This window comes from Danio aesculapii, chromosome 7, assembly GCF_903798145.1.
Source record: "Danio aesculapii chromosome 7, fDanAes4.1, whole genome shotgun sequence".
Lineage (NCBI taxonomy): Eukaryota > Metazoa > Chordata > Actinopteri > Cypriniformes > Danionidae > Danio > Danio aesculapii.
In genome coordinates, this window is record NC_079441.1 from 17,479,458 (window position 1) to 17,499,730 (window position 20,273).

General features: G+C 36.3%; 1 protein-coding gene across 1 annotated transcript in view; it reads right to left on the bottom strand.

Moving 5' to 3' along the window:
• ntn4 (netrin 4) overlaps positions 1 to 20,273 on the bottom strand; it is a 34,530-nt gene that overhangs the window by 3,459 nt on the left and 10,798 nt on the right. Inside the window, exons 4-8 of the mRNA XM_056461156.1 lie at positions 16,282 to 16,408; positions 12,185 to 12,370; positions 4,126 to 4,315; positions 1,175 to 1,254; positions 921 to 989 (exon numbers count right to left, since the gene is read on the bottom strand). Of these exons, the coding sequence (XP_056317131.1) occupies positions 921 to 989; positions 1,175 to 1,254; positions 4,126 to 4,315; positions 12,185 to 12,370; positions 16,282 to 16,408 (652 nt within the window). The remainder of the gene's footprint in view (positions 1 to 920; positions 990 to 1,174; positions 1,255 to 4,125; positions 4,316 to 12,184; positions 12,371 to 16,281; positions 16,409 to 20,273) is intronic.

Sequence of the window (20,273 nt, forward strand, 5' to 3'; positions counted from 1 at the left end):
TCCAGTTTTTAAATCAACTCTGTTTGCTGTCTAAAGTCAAACATTTCTTAAATCCCATCACACTAGAAATGGCTGTCCATGCTTTTATTTTGTCAAGGTTAGACTACTGCAATGCACTTTACTGTGGCATTTCAAAATCTCAAATTTCTCGCTTTCAGTTGTTCCAAAAAGCTGCTGCTAGATTTATTCATAATAGCAGGAAACATGACCACATTACCCCTCTTCTAAGGGGCCTCCATTGGCTGCCCATTTAATTCAGAATTGATTTTACAGTGCCTTTACTGGTATTTAAATCCCTTCATAATCTAGCCCCTACCTATCTCTCAGAGGTGTTGCACTTTTACACTCAGTCCAGACTGAAACGTAGCGGGGACAGAGCTTTCTTTGTGGTGGGTCCTCGGTTATGGATCACTTTGCCCCTTAAGATTAGAATGGCTCCATCTCGATCTATTTTTAAATCACTCCTAAAATGTACCTATTTAGCTTGGCTTTTTAATACTATTTTAATAGCCCTTTCTACTGCTACATTTTTTTAAAAATTCAGTAATTTCTCTTGTCTTATTTTTATGTTTTAATGTTCTGTCTTTTATTTTACTTTGTCTTGTGTACAACACTTTGGTCAGTCTTGTGACTGTTTTTAAATGTGCTCTATAAATAAATGAACTTGAATAATGTTAAAGCACTGTGTTTGTATGTATGTTGTGTTGTTAGTTATGTTGATTAGTGAATGTAGGGCATTTAAATTTTTTGACTATGTAAATAAATATAAAAAGTAAAATACTTATGTACATCGAAACATCAAAACCAAAAAATCCCCTACTTTAATAGTTGGACTCCAGTAAAATTGAAAAGGAAGACTTCATATTTTTACTGGCATTTTATTCGAGTGCTTGATTGGTATTTTCCAGCACTGAACTTACCATAAGCATATTTGGCATTGCAGAAGACTTTGCTATTTCCGAGAGCTTGCTGTTTGCAAATGCATTTGTCTGTCAAGAAAAGGAAAAACGCAGCAATTAAAGTACTGGCTGCCGGTTTCGTTCTGTTGCTACGACAAACTTAAAAACAGGCATGACTTTACAAGAGCACATGACTTTAACCCAGACGAGACAATGAACTTCTCATGTGAACAAGACTGTGGTGTGTTTTCAGCTACGAGATTTCCGCTGAATACCTGGATGACTGAGGGCGGAGAACAGCTCTTCTGTCCGAAACAGATGATTTTCTGCTGTGCCGTTGTCATCTGACTCAGACCTAGACAACAATCACACACAAACACACAGCCTGGTTAAAAGCATGTATGTATTTATTAACTTGAATCATATTGGAATACTCAACAAATTATCTAATTAATTTTTATTTATTGTAAAGCAAAAAGGGTGAATTATACATTACCCATTTCGGGGGGGGAGGGGTGGTCAATGTTTTCAGTAATGTTGGTTTGTTTAATATACAATTCAGCGAATCAAGATTATGTATTTATTTATTGCATATATTTATATAAGTTATTAATAAAATGTCATTAAATTTTCAGTGTTTTGAGGGATGTGTAGTGTATTTTGACCAACAGTAATCTCTGATTAGCTATTTCAGAGGTTACTGTAGGTAAATCTATGCATCTAATTTTACTTTACTTTAGGCTATATGTTGACACAAACACCTATTTCACAAGAAAACTGTCTTGTGAACGTTTACAAAGTCTATTGGCATTTAGACTGTTGAATGATTTTTTTTTTTATTATCATGCATTTACAATGGTATGAACCGTTGTGGGGTGGACAAATGTGTATTTATCTATTATTTTAATTATTAATATTATTATTATGATTCAGATACAAGATACCGATCAGACAAAACTATTTCTCACTATTAAAGGGCTGACCCCCATACATCTTATTTTGACGTCCTTCCTGGGGGAGATCAATCATTAATTAACAAATCAACAAAACAAATCAACTTGGGACAAGATTAAATGTATTTAATAGTAATGGATAAATGTCTTTTAATTATTTAAATAAAATGTACACCGAATTTGTGTCTATTAAATGTACAACCAGAATTCCAGAAAAGCTGGGAGACTTTTAAATGTCACAAAATCAAGAATAGGCATGGGCCGGTATAAGATTCTGACGGTATGATAACCTTGGATAAAAATATCCCGGTTAACAATAACATTAAATTATTTTGGAACTGTAAACATGTAAGGCTAAATAATTAAAATGAATTATTGACTTGTGCTTTCTTCATTTATTTTAAAAACAGATTTTTTTTTACAATTTAAAACGACATCTTTGAATACCTTTTCTGCTGGAGATACTGTTGTCCTAAAAAATAAACAAACACTGTATACCTTGAAAACGGTTATTGTCCCATGCCTAATCAAGAATATGCTATTTGCTGATTTTCTTTAACTGTTTTAATTGTAAAATAGTACAAAGAAAATATTTCCAGTGTTTTCAGTGAGCAAATTAATTGTATTATAAACAATTTTTATAACTTTGATGCCTGCTACACACTCCAAATAAGTTGGGACAGAGGCCTCTTTAACATTATTTCACATCAACTTTCCTTTAAATACAATGCTTCATCATCCGGATATTGATAATACAAACTGTTCAAAGCTATTTTTTGTCCAGTCTGCTTTAAAGGGCACATAGGTTACCCCTTTTTTCATATTTAATATAAGTCTTTTGTGTCCCCAGAATGTGTCTGTAAAGTTTCAGCTCAAAACACCCATCAGATTATTTATTATAGCTGTTTGAAGTGTCTATATTATAGCTGGAAAAAAGGTTTTGCTGTTTTTTTGTACTGGCCCTTTAAGGCTAGTCCTCCCCGCCCACCGTTCCCACGTGCCTGTCAGCAATCGCCGCCCTCGGCTGCCTCAGGAAGCAGATCTCACATAACGTGTTTGAGAAATACTACAGTAAGAACTTTAACAAACAGTATTTGATGCATTTTTTGTGGATTTGCAACAATGAGTCACACACAATGTCATTACAAAGTTCACGCACACACACAGCAAGGACACATGGCGCACACACATACACACACACACACACATATAGCTCAGACAGACACACACACGCACACACACACACACACACACACAAAGGGAGAGAGAGAGAGAGAGAGAGAGAGAGAGAGAGAGAGAGAGAGAGAGAGAGAGAGAGAGAGAGAGACAGCGCGTTAAGCTTTGCACTCGTTTTGCACGCATATGTGACATGATACTGGTAATATCCACTGCTGTATGGATATCTGTTATGTTAATGTACAAAATAAACCTGATTTAACGTCCACAAACCGCGATTGAAGCGTCTTCCTTTATAATTGTTCTGACACGCGGCTGTGCTGATTAAGTGCATCTGATGTAAATCGCTGTAATTCATTACACACATGCTCTGTTTTAAAACATTTTAAACTTGTAAAACTCACACTTGATCACGCTTGATGATGATTGATGAACCTAGCAAACTGAACAGACCTTTTATTCCCGGCTGCTTTGCGCTCGTCCTGTCTTGATGATATGGTTATACACGTGACTACCGGACATGTTAATGCTTGCAGCTGTCAATCAATATTGGTGCGCAGGGGGACCGCACTCCTACGTAAAGTTGCGGTCGATCTGAAAACCGCTCCAATTGGTCCACCGTTTTTATGTTGTTAATATTGGAAAAAAAGGACTGGGTGTGTTTATTTCACCCCAATATGACAGTTTATACACTATACTTACACACATTTCTGTCCAAACAGCTTGAAAAGTAGATTTTTCACCATAGGTGCCCTTTAATACAAAACTTCAGATGCTCATCAGCTTCATTATAACTAATTTACAATTAATTTGCTCTGTGAAAACACTGGAATTTTCTGGAATTTCTGTTTTATTTTTAATACAAATTACAAAAAAAATTCACATATACAGAAACCATAAATATGTTTTCCCTCTAAAATTTCTGTTTTATTTAAATTATTATTAAGCATTACTTTTTATAGTTAAGTTCAACAGCAAAAATGCAAATTGTGGAACAGATTCAACCTGAAATTCCTCACACACTCGTGCATACAATAGAAGTGACTGCACTGCACTTAAAAAATGATGAAACAATCAGCAAAGAGGTTAATATTCACCTAATCATACAGTCTCCGGTGTAAGGGTCACAATCCCCAGCACACTGACATGGCTTGCAACCGTACTCATCCAAACCCCAGTATCCCAGCATGCACTGCTCACAGTGTGGCTCAGCCACCCCTGGCTTACAGACGCACTCTCCGTTATCAGGTTTACAATACGAGGAACCGACGTGGTTACACATACAAGCTGCAATTCAGAAAAGAAAAAAAAAGTTACACATCTCAGACTGCAGAAAATTATCCTTACACACGTATTAAAAGCAGTTACTACAGTTTCCTGAGACACTGAAAAATAAAGGTGACTATAAAGATCCCCTCAAGTGGCTTGAAATGAGCAGCATAGTTTAATGTGTGAAGTAATTTCAACTGAAACAGGAAGACAGGGTAACACAGAGTAGCACCTCTTCTTTTATTAAAAAATTAAATAAATAAACAAATAAATAGCCAATAATGTTTTGTTTACTGTATATCAAAGTTCTGCCAGCCCGAGTCACTGAGCTAAAGCGCATCAGACTCATAATAGCAATGCTAATTCTGTCTGTTTTCCTGCTTTAAAGGCACAGTATGTCATTTTTGCCTCTAGTGGGCGCATATTTACAACAAACAAATGCGTAGTTTGAAGACGCCATGAATGAGTGTGGAATGAGAATTGTGGTCTTCAATACATCAAACTCCTGCAGAGATCATGTTCACAGAGGAACTAAAATATTCAAAAATGATTATCATGGTAATATGAAAGCCATCGAAGAAATGAGAAAAGAGCAACTGATGATGAGATGAGCGCAACGTGGCACAAAAGCAGCTGAGCTTTTATTATGCCACAGTCCACCAATGTGGAGAAGCAGCAGCACTGTTTTATCATACTAAATAAATTTAAGGCTTCGATTATTAATAATATTATTAATAATGTTGCTCTGTGCAATCTTAATAAAAATACACCATGTATTAAAGAGTCTTTGATGTTCCCTGTTTTCTATAAGCAAATTGGAAATCAAGGGTGCGTGGCATCATTAGCATTGCCACACAGGACACAGTCTGAGTTACTAGTTAAAATTGCTTTCATCTGGATTTTAAAGTGCATAAAACAGCAAACTATATATCATTGTTTTAGTGCTTTTTGAATATTTTAATGTAAAATATGTTTTGGGGTCGGTGCCGGATATTATCTAATCTGTGCTGTTGTGTCTCTTCACCAGAGCAGGCTGTATGTGTTCACTGTTGCAGCAGTTTGTGACATGACCATAAAACAAGACTTCATTCACCGAAATGGAAAGCATATTTACAAACATATTTTATCCCTTATATATATATATATATATATATATATATATATATATATATATATATATATATATATATATATATATATATATATATATATGTGTGTGTGTGTAGTGTACATGCGCAAAACACATTTCATAGAGCTGCAGTGGGAAAAAAAATTGATTGAGAAATCGACTCTGCATTAATGGCCATAGGAGAAATAGCCATGCCGCCCAACTGAGCCTGGTTTCTCTTGAGGTTTTTTTAATTCTTCACTTTCGCCAATTGGTGAAGTTTTTTCCTCGCCGCTGTTGCCACTGGGTTGCATGTTTCAGGATCTGTAGAGCTGCGCGTCGATGGATTTGCTCTAAAGTGTTTGGACTCTCAGCAGTGAGTATTAAACCACACTGAACTGAACTTAAACTCTGAAAACTGGACTGACACTGTTTCAATTAACTAGAATCTTCTTTGTTAAGCTGCTTTGACACAATCTACATTGTAAAAGCACTATAGAAATAAAGGTGAATTGAAAAAATTTAATTAATTCTGAGATTTTCAAAATTCAGCTTGAATTGAGCTTCGATTTAACAGGAGATGCGGTCTAGGTTTGTTTTTAACTGAAAATCTTAATTGTTTCATGTTCATTCATTCATTTTCTTTTCGGCTTAGTACTTTATTAATCAGGGATTGCCACAGTGGAATGAACCGCCAACTTATCCAACATATGTTTTACGCAGCGGATGCCCTTCCAGCTGCAACCCATCACTGGGAAACACCCATACACTCATTCACACACATACACTACAGACAATTTAGCTTAGCCAATTCACCTATACCAAGTCTTTGGACTTGTGGGGGAAATCGGAGCACCCGGAGGAAACCCACGCAAACACAGGGAGAACATGCAAACTTCACACAGAAATGCCAACTGACCCAGCCAAGGCTCAAACCAGCAACCTTCTTGCTGTGAGGCGACAGTGCTACCCACTGCACCACCTGTTTCATGTTCAATCCACTTAAATTTGTTTTTAGCATATTTGTTTACAGGGGCAATGCATGTCATTAATCAACATTACAGTAAAATGTGGCAGAATTATCCAAGAATGGCTCTTTTTTATCTGTAGACCCTTGACAGAATGTTAAAAAGTTACACCTAAAATAGAAACAAAGCATCATAACACAAAATACACTATCATATGTATAAACATACAAAGGCAATTAAGAAACAAGACGATAAAGCAAGAAAACAACAAGGTTAAATTAATCGATTTGTGTTGGGACAACATGAAGCAATTGTGTGGAACCCAGCATTTTTTACAGTGTAGCGTTTCAGCAGCTTGACTTGGCTTAGGGGTTAAGTGCCTTGTTCAAGGACACATAACCTGGTTGTTGAAGGGGGAGAGAGTGCGATTCATCCACCTCCATCTTCCATTCCTCTCCGGACCGGGAATCGAACCTGCAACCTTTTGATTACTAGTCCAATTCCCTAATCATTATACCACAACTGCCCCTTAATAAATTATAAAAATAGTTAATATAACATAATATAATAGTGTAAAAATCTCCAATAATATTAATATGACGTAGTTCCGGAAATGGTCTACTTCTACTTTTGTTTATCCGTCTGACTTTATGGTGGGTTCCTTTTGATCACCCCCCGTCGTTATAAAGAATATCTCAATGGCGAAGCCTCGACTGTTTCGTGAGGTGTGCGCGCACTCACCAGAGGTGCGTGATGCGGAGCCAGGCGAAAGTATGAGGCCAAATCCCAATTCTACCCCTTAGCCCTTACCCCTACCCCTCATTTTGCCTGTTCACGTGAAGGGGTAGGGGTTTCCCAATTCTCTTTAGCTTGAAGGCATAGGGCTGAGGGAAAGGGGTAGATAGCCCTTCAAACTGAGATTTTTCAGAACCACACTCGAACACACCAGCCACAACGGCAGGAAAGTTGCACCCGAAAGCAAGACGATCCACAAATTAGTATATTTTGTCATTAATACAATTTTTTACAACAAACAAGCACATGTTTTAATATATACTATCAGTGATTTCCAGAAGATAAATACCCCAAAAATATCGCAACTGGAATAACCAGAGCAGTCGCGATCGTCTGATCTCATATGAAGCAAGAGATCGTGATGACATATGACGACGTGTTCAGGTGCTGTAGTGCTGTCCCAATTCTTAGGGGTAAATTTTGAAGCCCTTCCCCTTCACACTTGGTTTTAAGGGCCAAAGGGAAGGGGTAGGGGCACAAAAATAGAATTGGGATTGGGCCTTAATCAGGCTTTATGTAAAAAGGTCATTGAGTTTGGGACATCTCAGATACTAGACAGCATTTGATTGGTCGAAAGATCTGAGGAGAAGCTCAAGCATGTGATGTAAAAAAAAAATTATTTCATATTGATGAAACTGCACGTTTTGAATGCTTACAGCCAATTCACAAGGGGTGTTAGCGTTAACGCTTCCCATTCACTTTGAATGGGTGAGGTCAAGCGTTGCCAAACTGAATTGTGAATCCATCTGCGCCACTTCAGCGGCGTTGCTTGTTGCAGAAGTTGGGAATTTCTCAACTTTTCAAGCACCAACGGAAAAGTCAGCCAATCAGGCCGCTTATTGCAACTACCCAGTTGTGTAGCCAAGTACCCAGCTGTGGTCTAATTTCATTGTCTGACACTGCTATGACAACCCCATGAGCCAACCCCAACTTCAGACACGCCCTTCATCAAGCATTGGGGTTGAAGCCCCATGTGAATCAGGCGTTACAATCCCTCCAATGGATTTTTTCCTCTTACAAATATTTCCCAAATTACGCTTAACAGAGAATTTTTCACAGTATTTCCTTTAATATTTTTTTCTGGAGAAAAGCTATTATGTTTTATTTTGGCTAGAATAAAAACTGTTTTTAATTTTTTTTTTAAAACATTTTGAGGTCAAAATTATTAGCTCTCTTCAGAAATATATATTTTTTAATAGTCCACAGAACAAACCACTGTTATACAATGGCTTGCCTTATTACCATAACTTGCCTATTTAACCCAATTAACCTAACCAAGCCTTTAAATGTCACTTTAAGCTGAATACTAGAATTTTACAGAAATATCCAGTAAAATATTATGTACTGTCATCATGGCAGAAATAAAAGAAATCAATTATTAGAAAAGCATCTCTTCGTTATACTGAAATTGGGGGAAATACACAGGGGGCTAATAATTCAGGAGGGCTTTTAATTCTGACTTCATTTGTATCTCTTCTAAATGTAAATTTAGTATTTGTTTTGGAGCACACTGGATTATAGAATTAACATATCTTTTTTAAGTAAATAACATGTCTTAGTTAATTTAATACTCTCAAAAAAAGTTCAATTTTCTTTCAGGGGGACTTTAAACTGTTTTGCCTCGATGTAATGAATTTCTAAATGACTCACAACATAAGAATGAAAACTTGGATCACTCCAGGCCAGACTGACGCAGTCAATTATTATGAGACTGGTGTCATCTGATGATTAATCTGTCTGCCTCCACGTACACAATATGAGCATTTACACTCAACATTTGCACGCATACACACACATGGCTGAGATCCCATCAATGTTCTTGTTTTTCCACATGTCCCGACTCGCCGTAAGAGCCATTAGCATTCCGAGCAGCAACAACATTTAATGCCAAAGATCCCCTCAATGTGTACACGCTACAATATCGGACATGTTCGCTGATCTGGCGAGTTCCTGAATTTTGACATCATCTAGGCCAAGCTGTACACGTAAACAGACACTCAAACACTCCTTCGTGACCACGCTGAAGAAAAGACAGACATGCAAATCACAAATACTCACACACACACAAACACACACACGCACACACACACACACACACACACACACACACACACGCCATTTTAAGCAGATTTTTCAAATCTGAGATTAATGGCTTTCATCTCAGTCCAAGGCACAAATACATACTGCCGGTCAAATGTTTGAATTATTGACCTTTTTTTAATGTTTTTGAAACATTATGCTCAACAAGGCTTTCTTTATTTGATCAAGATGCATACATGACTTTTTCTATCATAACGTATTTTAATATGTATATTATTCCTGTCACACAATTCTTCAGAAATCGGTCTGATATGCAGATTTGGGCCTTAATTATTATATTATTATTAACATTATTTACCACTATGTTTTTTCCATTCTGTGTTTTATTAGTTTTACAGAAGGTTCCAGAAAAATTTCTGCTGCTCTGAAAGTTCCAATGAGCACAGTGGCCTCCATCATCCGTAAGTGGAAAATGTTTGGAACCACCTGGACTCTGTGAGAAAGGTGTGTTCGATCTCACCTCTACACGTTGCATACTCCAGGCCGGCAAAGACATGGGCCTTAACATCAACTTTCATGGCGATGAACTCCATCCTATGAACTCAGCACATGTATGCATGCATAATCAAAGTCTGTTGCACACATAAACATAAACATACTTGTATACGTGGTTTACAAGGACACTTCATAGACGTAATGTATTTAATGCTGTAAAAACCGCTTGTATAGCTGTAATCTCTAAACCCGCCTCTAAACCCAACCCTCAGGCAAATTTTGAATTTCAATAGATGATGTTGAGTGTGATTTTTAAGCTTTTCGGACATGAGGTGTGACCCTGTAAACCACCTTAATTGAATACAACTAGGTCATACCCATATCATTATACAACTTGCTGTAAACCACATATACAGTGCATCCGGAAAGTATTCATAGCACTTCACTTTTTCCACATTGTTTCCACATTACAATGAAAGTTCCAATGAGCACAGTGGTCTCCATCATCCATAAGTGGAAGATGTTTGGAACCACAAGGACTCTTCCTAGAGCTGGCCGGCCATCTAAGCTGAGTGATCAGGGGAGAAGGGTCTTAGTCAGGGAGGTGATCAATAACCCGATGGTCACTCTGTCTGAGCTCCAGCGTTCTTCTGTGGAGAGAGGAGAACCTTACAGAAGGACAACCATCTGTGCAGCAATCCACCAAACAGGCCTGTATGGTAGAGTGGCCAGACGGAAGCCACTCCCCGCCTGAAATTTGCCAAAAGGCATCTGAAGGACTCTCTGACCATAAAAAACTAAATTCTCTGGTCTGATGAGACTAAAATTGAACTCTTTGGAGTGAATGCCAGGTGTTATGTTTGGTGAAAAACAGGCACCGCTCATCACCAGGCTAATACCATCACTACAGTGAAGCATGGTGGTGGCAGCATCATGCTGTGGGGATGTTCTTCAGCAGCAGGAACTGGAAGACTAGTGAGGATAGAGGGAAAGATGAATGCAGCAATGTACAGAGACATCCTGAATGAAAACCTGCTTCAGAGTGCTCTTGACCTCAGACTGAGGCGACGGTTCATCTTCCAGCAGGACAATGACCCAAAGCACACTGCCAAAATATCAATGAAGTGGCTTCACAACAACTCTGTAAATGTCCTTAAGTGGCCCAGCCAGAGCCCAGATCTAAATCATATTGAACCTAAGGTATGCCAAGATTGTAGCATCATATTAAAGAAGACTTAAGGCTGTAATTACTGCCAAAGGTGCATCAACAAAGTATTGAGCAAAGGCTGTCAATACTTCTGTACATGTGATTTTTCAGGTTTTTTATTTTTAATAAATTTGCAACAATTTCAAAAAATCTTTTTTCACATTGTCATTATGGGGTATTGTGTGTAGAATTAAGGAAAAAGTATACATTTCTTTTTGATGAACAGAATTTACTTGAAATTAAACTTTTGTATCATAATAAACAAAACATGTACAGTGGTCCCAATAATTTTTTACAATTATTATAGATGTTTTAAGGCTGTAAAACCCCTCACTACACACTTCATTTTTTCAGACAGACATTAACATTTTCACACTTTGCTCTCTTGTTTAAACACTCTCAAAGTTCAAAACGTTGTAGAAAAAGAAGTCCAGTATTATAGAATGAAACCAAAGATCAAAATTTGATCTTCATTTATTTATTCTGTAACGACGCCCTACAGTAAATAAGTCCAACTTATTGTGCAATGGTTAGCATCTTCCTCTGCCTTTTGGGTGCTAGCGCAGGTGCCTTTAACGGTGCAGAACCTTTTGTCAACATAGTGGGAAACTTGCAAACAGAGTACAGCACTTCGGAGTCACACTGCCAGAGGCGAAGATTTATGTAAATTTGTCAAGCTGAACGCATTCTGTACTGTACAGGAGACACAGCACAGAAGAGACAGATTGACAGTGGTCTACAGCCAGTCAGGACGCAGAACACAATGCACTAATCAGGACGCAGAACACAATGCGCTGTAGAAAAAAAAAATCATGTCAAATCAACAAAAAAAATTAGCAAGGCCGCTAAAAGTGAACCGCATTATAGCAAGTGACCACTGTACACTCATGTTTGATGTATTTAATGTGTTCTTGCTGAAAAAAGATGGAAAAGGGTATTAAAAGTATGCACACAACCGAATGCTACGTTTTAACACGATATGGAGGAGATTATGAGGAGAAATGGTTAAACACTCACTTTGGCTTTCATAAGCAGCCAAACATGGCATTAGTAAGGCTCTGGCTGAGCTCAGATGTAAATGAAACGCTATTGGCTATTTTTTAAAAGGGAGGAGCTACTCAATATGCCCTGCCTCATTTTCCAGATTCAGCTGACATTGTGTCAACAAAATGAACCACGCTGTGTGTTTCAAGGCACTTGAGAGGACCTTTAAATGTCCCCATGTTGAATATATGGGTTTTCAAAACATCTGTAAATGGCTGAGAGTGTCTTACGTGTGCAGGAATCTGGGGCGGTGGAGGGTTTCTCCGGGTCTCTGTAGAAGCCGCTCTGGCAGTGTTGGCAGTGTTGGCCACTGGTGTTGTGAAGACAGTCACAAACGCCACCGTGCCTCTTACCCGACCGCAGCCATACACTTTCATCAAAGTGACAGCTCTCTGCATGGCCATTACACTTGCACTCTACACACAGGCAAAAATATTTGTTTATTAAAGGCATAATCAACTCACAAATCACAGAACATGCACTGGTTTCTCTTCATAAAAAGTTTTATAGTAAAGGGTTACCAAGTCTGTGGTTGTCCTGTGGAATTCGGGTGGAATTTCTTGTGGTTTGGAAAAATTTGACTAATAATATGTTCATTTTAGTACTGTCAAATTATTAATTGCATTTTTTTGCAAGTTTGCATTTACATAATGTGTACATTTATGTAGATTTGTATAAATACACACATTTAATGTACATAAAATACAAAAATATACAAAATAAATATATTTACATATACAGTTGAGGTCAGAATTGTTAGCCCCCCTGAATTATTAGCCCCCCTGTTTATTTATTTCTCCAATTTCTGTTTAACGGAGAGATTTTTTCAATACATTTCTAAACATTAATAGTTTCAATAACTCATTTCTAATAACCGATTTATTTTATCTTTGTCATGATGACAGTGCATAATATTTGACTAGATATTTTTCAAGACACTTCTATACCGCTTAAAGTGACATTTAAAGGCTTAACTAGGTTAATTAGGTTAACTGGGCAGGTTAGAGTAATTAGGCAGGTTATTGTATAATGATGGTTTGTTCTGTAGACTATATAAAAAATAGCTTTAAAGGGGCTGATAATTTTGACCTTAAAATGGCTTTTAAAAAATAAAAACTGCTTTTATTCTAGCCGAAATAAAACAAATAAGACTTTCTCCAGAAGAAAAAAATATTATCAGACATACGGTGAAAATTTCCTTGCTCTGTTAAACATCCTTTGGGAAATATTTAAAAAAGGAAAACCAATTCAAAGGGGGGCTAATAATTCTGACTTCAACTGTATATTTATATTATATAAAATTGGTATTATATATGAATATTTATATTAACAAATATTTTATTAAAAACAGTTATGCATATATTTATATACAAAAAATATTTACACAGTACGCACACATTAATTTCGTAAATACAAACTTTTATTTTAGATTCGATTAATCCTTTGACAGCACTGGTTTATTTTAATTTAAAGGTTTATAACCTTTAACAGACCTGGCAACCCTGCCATAGATTTACACTGAATAAAAACATTTTCTTTTACCTTTTTTTTTTTTTAAAGAAAGGATCCATTATATGGTTACAAAATTATACTAAATGCTGTACATTTGGAAATCATACAAAAATTGGATTTTAATTTAATTCTGTTACTGCAAACTATGCATCAAACGGAATATATCTGGGAAAAAATATTTATTTAGTTATTTACAATACAAAAATACATTTTAGAGGATCAGAATGATGTTTTTCTCCCTTTTTAAGTAAAGAGTAATAATTGACAATTCAGCTTAGCATTAAAAAACTAATTTTATTTTAAAATAATAATAATAATAATAATAATAATCATCATTATTATTATTATTATTATTATTATTACTACTAATAATATTACTATTATCATATAAATAAAGAGACAGTTTGAATTATAGGCAGAAAAAAACTTTTTTTTAATAAAAAAATGGACCAATTTCAAAGTGAATGGTAATGTCAGAAGCTTGATATCCATAAGTAACACCTAAACAACATTTTAAAATTATTATTATTATGATGATTATCATCATCATCATCATATAGAAAATGGATAGTTTAAACAGGGAGCCGAAGAGACTTATTATTATTAATATTATTATCATCATCAGTGCTTCCCACAGGTTCGAAATATATAACTATATAACTATAATATATAACTATATGCAACAAACAAAACATTATTTAATTTTTTACATAAATTGTATTTATTATGACAATGTTATACACGGTTTCTTTTCAATAGGTTTAAGTAAAAAAAGAAATCCACTATTTCTCTTTTATGCTATTCATGAGCCATGTGCACCCACTACCAGATCAAATCTGCCTCTCTCTCTCTCTTTCAAGTGCAAAGCAAATTTGACTGCCAAAGCATTTTAGACATGTATTTAAAATACACAGCAAATGAGAAGTAAAAGTAAAGATTCGTTTAGATTAAAGAATGAATTATTAATGTTTCTCTCGCTCTCATGCACAAACACATACGATTAACAACAGCTTTAGAAAGTGAAAGCAAAACCCAAAGCCAAAAAGCCAAATCCCAGACATTTTAGGAGATATGGGCTACGTCCGAAACCGCCTACTACTCAGTAGGTACTGCATTTGAATTTAAATGTACTACTCTGCCATTAGAAAAGTATGTTCTATACCAGGCATGGGCAAACTCGATCCTCGAGGGCCGGTGTCCCTGCAGAGTTTTGCTCCAACACTAATCAAACACACCTGAACACCCTAATTAGTGTCTTCACGATCACTAGAAAGCTACAAGCAGGTGTGTTTGATTAGGGTTGGTGCAAAACTATACAGGGACACCGGCCCTCCAGGATCAAGTTTGCCCATCCCTGTTCTATACAGTATGAATGTGAGAAGTATGAATGGAATTCGAACGTATTACTTCCACCGTTTTGTCATGGTCACGTGACCTGTCCACGTCAGTTGCGCTGCTTCACTCCCATTTATGAATTCTCTCACGGGGCATCACAGGATAGCGCAGCGTGCATGGGATGCGCACATCAGAATCTCGCTGTAAGTAGTAAGTCATCTGGGTACTTCACGCATACGGACTTTCGAATTCTATGAATTCGGACATACTACTTGGCTCGCATACTGATTTTAGCGTACTATATAGTATGGAAGTATGTGGTTTCGGACGCAGCCTAAGAAACCCCTGCCGAAGTCCCAAAATGGAGCGTCTCTGTAGTTCTGCAGAGCATGTGGGAGTGTCTGTGGGAGTTTTGACAGGACTTACATAGAGCGAAACAAGTAAATCAGAGTTTTTCCACTACTTAATCAATCGCGGATGTTTGGTTATACTGAGCGGATATAAAAAGAAGCGTAAAAGGATGATAATTATGGTTAAAAAAAATGTATCACTTAGGGTGCTTTCACACTAGCTCTTTTGGTCCACATCCGGGCTTGTTTGACGTTAGAGTACGGTACGTTTAGCTATTGTATCTTCTGAAGTCGGGTGCGCTGATATGAATGCAATCGTACCAAATAACGGAAGTAACCCACCAATTGTACAACAAACTTTTCATAACGTTCATTCGTGTGTGTGTGTGTGTGTGTGTGTGTGTCTGTATCGCCTACCTTGGTGACTGACCCACTGCAAAAAGTGATAATGTCTGCTCATCTCTGCCAAAAACAACTTCTGCCCACATCGCGTGATGTTCTGAACGTTTTTATATTTTTTGCAGCAGATAGATGCAAGTGGCTCTCTGTATTTTGGTTTTGGTAACAAAACCTAAAGATTCAGTAAAAGCGGAATGACCATGATATGCGGACGTCTCCATTTTGGCGCTTTGCTTTGGTGGCCGTCACACAGCAACAGCTGTACACAAAACAGCAGCTTGATGAGGCAAGAGTACTGCAGTTCAGAAGGAAAAAATATAGTATGAACACAAACCAGCTGAGAAGGTGGCGGCAAGAGGGGACAATCGAACTTGGGTTCAGTCGAAGCAATTGAACCAAGTGTAAAAGCACCCTAAATGTACTTGGGCGACAGTTAATATACCTGGGCGGCCTGTCCAAGTAAAGTCTATGTGTGGGAAGCACTGATCATCATATAGAGAATGGATAGTTTAAATTGTAGGGAGCCGAAGGAACTTCTTTTAAAAACATTAATGATCAAATGTACCAATTCTAAAGTGAATGGTAATGTCAGAACCACGTTATCAAAAAATAACACTTGTTAAACTCTTTCCAAACATCTAATCAATCAAAAACAGTCAAAACATATTCAACCTTGACTGTCATTCTCTACAAGTCAACCAGTTCAGTTTTACATATAAACTGAAACTTACCAACACACTGATGCGCTTCTCCTGTTAAGCCGTCAGCTGCTCTCCATTGTCTGTCATTGTAAAGGCGATGGCAGCGTTCACAGTGATCTCCAGCCGTGTGATGCTGGCATAAGCATTTACCATGCACCTGCAGAGGCCAAAAAACACAATTCACAATACAATGACACACTGTTACAGGTTCACCTCAGGGCAACTTAATGCCAAACCTTACGAGCATCAACTTACTAAAGCGATCATCAACACGCTCCAGCGTTCATTTAGGTGCCAAATATTGTATCATACGGCATACATTGCCAAAGAATAAACCAAATTGAACAGGCCAACACCACACAATCTTATTTCTTACCAGGAACCTACTGTTTGATTGGTAGATTTTTTGTTTATTTATTGTTTTTAGAACAATTGACTTTTGCAAAGTTATTGATAGGTTTAATAGGGAAGCAAAAGTGGGTGGTTTTTTCCAAAAAAGTACCAAAAACAAGACCACCTGAAAACTCTTGATTTCTCTGGATTTGTGATTTATAGTTGTGTGTATTTTGTTTAATTCTGTAAAATATTGATAAGATTTCTTCCAATTAAAAAAAGTAAACACTTGTTAATTGAAACAGGCGTATTTTAATTAATAGACTTGTCAATTAAAATTTTTAGACAATGTAACTTGTAAATGTGTCAATTTTTAAATAGTTAAGAAATTAATATTTGGAGAAATAACAGTAATTATAAATCAAAACAATTGAAAAATTTGGAATTAAGACAAAGGGTCCACCTTGTATAAAAAGAAAATTAAAAAGATGCTCTATATGACAATGTTTTTCATTGAAATGTGGAAGAAATGCCATCAGACCTTAATAGAATAAAACAAATATTAACATTTTATTCAAACCCATAGCTAATAAATCCATTAAATCCGGAGAAATATTTTAAGTGCATTTGTTTTTTTTGCTTTTTTGTTTGTTTTTTTAACAATATTTGTAATGAGATGTATTAAAAATATAACAACATAACATCACAATCAATTTCTCAATTTAGAGGGAAAAACTAAAATAATGGGAAAAAAACTAAAGCCAAAAAAAAGGGATACAAAAAGAAATAAAAAGGGGGTGAGGGCACAGGTTGTTTAAATTAGAAACAGATTGTTTTAGAAAAAACATTAGGAAGAAATTGTTGAAAATACAAATCTATAGAAGGCATGCACCAGATCATCAATATGACAATGGCTTGTTCAAATAAATCTTTGGAAATGGGGGGAATATGTAGATATGTAGATAAGTCAATGTCAGTTTATTTCATCTTTTCCTGTTTCATTTAATAAATTGCTGAAATTTAAATTTGAATTAAGGTTTATAAAGGTTGTCCACATTTTCTCAAAAACAGTGCGTTTGCCTTTTAACCTATGAAACCTTTTCCATAGTTAAACAGAAGGACATATTATTGATCCACTGTACACTGTTCCTCCAGTACAAAGCTATTAGGCGCTTTGCTTGAAGTATACCTATGTCGATAACTTTACGAGTACTGATGTGGCAGTCAATATTTTCACAAGTAATTCCCAAAATAAACATTTCCGGCTTCATGGGCAGTTTTATATATGTCATTTCAAAAATTAACATTACCACCACTTTCCAAAATACCTGTACCTTCGGGCAATCCCACATACAGTGCAAATCGTACCTTTTTCAACTGAGCATTTAATGCATGTGTCTGGGATACATTGGTTAATTTTATTTAACCTGACTGGAGTGATGTATGTTTTCATAAGCCACTTGTACTGTATAATTTAAGATGACATGTTATTAAATAATAATGATTGAGCATTTGTACATATTTCCTCCCATTCATCCAGTGGAATATTTACATTTAATTCTAATTAATTAAATTAAATGCATTTGTTATTATTTATAAGAACCTTATTTTCTTTCATTTCCATTTTTGTGGGAAGGTCCACTGTTACATTTTGAAGCCTGGACTTCAAATAGACAATAAAACAGAGGAATAACAACACATAAACCATATAATATAATAATTGCCGTTTATCCATATTGCGTAATAAGTGCTGTTAAATTAATTGCAATTAAATCACATCCAAAATAAGTCAATATTTACAAAATATATTTGTGCAAAGTGTTTCAATAAATATATGCACGACTATATTGTATAAAATAAATAAATAAATAAATAAATAAATATATATATACACACATACATACATACACACACACACACACAAACATTCATTTTCCTCTCAGACTTATCAGGGGTCGCCACAGCAGAATGAACCACTAACTATTCCAGCATATGTTTTATTCAATTCAATTGATGTTTATTACTATAGCGCTTTTACAATGTAGATTGTATCAAAGCAGCTTAACATGGAAGTTCTAGTAAATTGAAACTGTCAGTCCATTTTTCAGACTTGAAGTTCAGTTCATTGTAAGTTAAATTTCACTGAAGAGAAAATCCAACTGGCCCAGCCAGGACTCGAACTAGCAACCTTCTTGCTGCGAGGCGACAGTGCTAACCACTGAGCCACCATGCCACCTATATTAAATATTCACATACATTAAATATACAGTGAAGTCCAATATCATTCATACCCCGCTGTACACGTATACATTATATAAATGCAAACTTTTATCTTGGATGTGATTAATTGTTGACGCCACTATATATATAATGTAATCTAATGTAATATAACAATACAATTTGGAACTTGCTGCACACCCCCATTCTCTCCTACATTCCTTTTCAAGTGGTTATGAGTGCAAGATCTCTGCCTCAATATAAAAACATCCTCCTCGTCCGCAGCGTCCCTGATTACCTAATGTCTTAGGCTTAATGACTCAGCCATTTATCCATCTAGACCATCTCCGCCGTGAGTTTCACAAAAATATTATTGGTTACATTCATGCAGAGCAGTGAAAACAAACAAGACGGATTAGAGTTTAGAAAATACTTCAGGAGAGAAAGAGGACAAATGAGCGCTTCAGAGAAGGGGGGGGGGGGGTCAAACTGGCAGCGCTCCATCCGGTTGGCATCTCAAACACTTTTGCATGTTTATCATCATAATATGGGAGGAAACGCACCCAGGCACACACAAACGGACACACTCTCTCCCTGCAAACCAAAACATTCCTGCAGGGGCACACAAGGTCTGCGTGAGAGCACGTGTTGCCATTATGAGTGTGGAGGGATGGACTGAGCCGGTGGGTCATTCTATATTTGGAGATACATTTTAAAAATTTATGTGAAAATAATAATGTTCACCAAATTCTAATTGTTTTCAGGACCTTATTGAAAATATATTTAATTTTAATCATTCAGTCAAATTCGCTCAATCATTAAGGTTACTTTGTCTTGGTAACAGAGTTTGACGGTAACAGTACAGTATATACACATACAAGGTTCAAACATTGGTCTAAGCTTTGTATCCTGAAGGCAGTGTCATAAATCAGAATGATAATGCAGCAATACACACAGCAAAACTGGTGACAGAGTGGTTTGATGAACATGAAAGTGAAGTTAAATCTCCCATGGCCTACACAGTGACCTGAACTAAACATTATTGAGCCACTTTGGTGTGTTTTGAAGGAACGTTTTCCTCCACCAGCATCACATAGTGATCTGGCCACTATTCTGCAAGAAGAACGGCTCAAAATCCCTCTGGCCATTGTGCAGGACTTGTATCTGTCATTCCCAAGACAAATTGATGCTGTATTGGCCGCAAAAGGAGGCCCTACACCAGACAAATGCATTATTGGAGTCTAAAACGAGGCGTTTCAGTTTGATTGTCCAACCTCTGTATATAAATGTGTGTTTAAATTACAACCAGATTTTTTTTTACTCAAGAAAATATACTGTAAGCAGGCCATTTACTTTAGAAGAACAGAACATTTAACATTTCATGCATTATTATAGATGGTCATTTGAGATTAATAAAAACTATTATGGAGCATTTTCATAAAAATTATATTTGGATATAATATTAGCAAAAC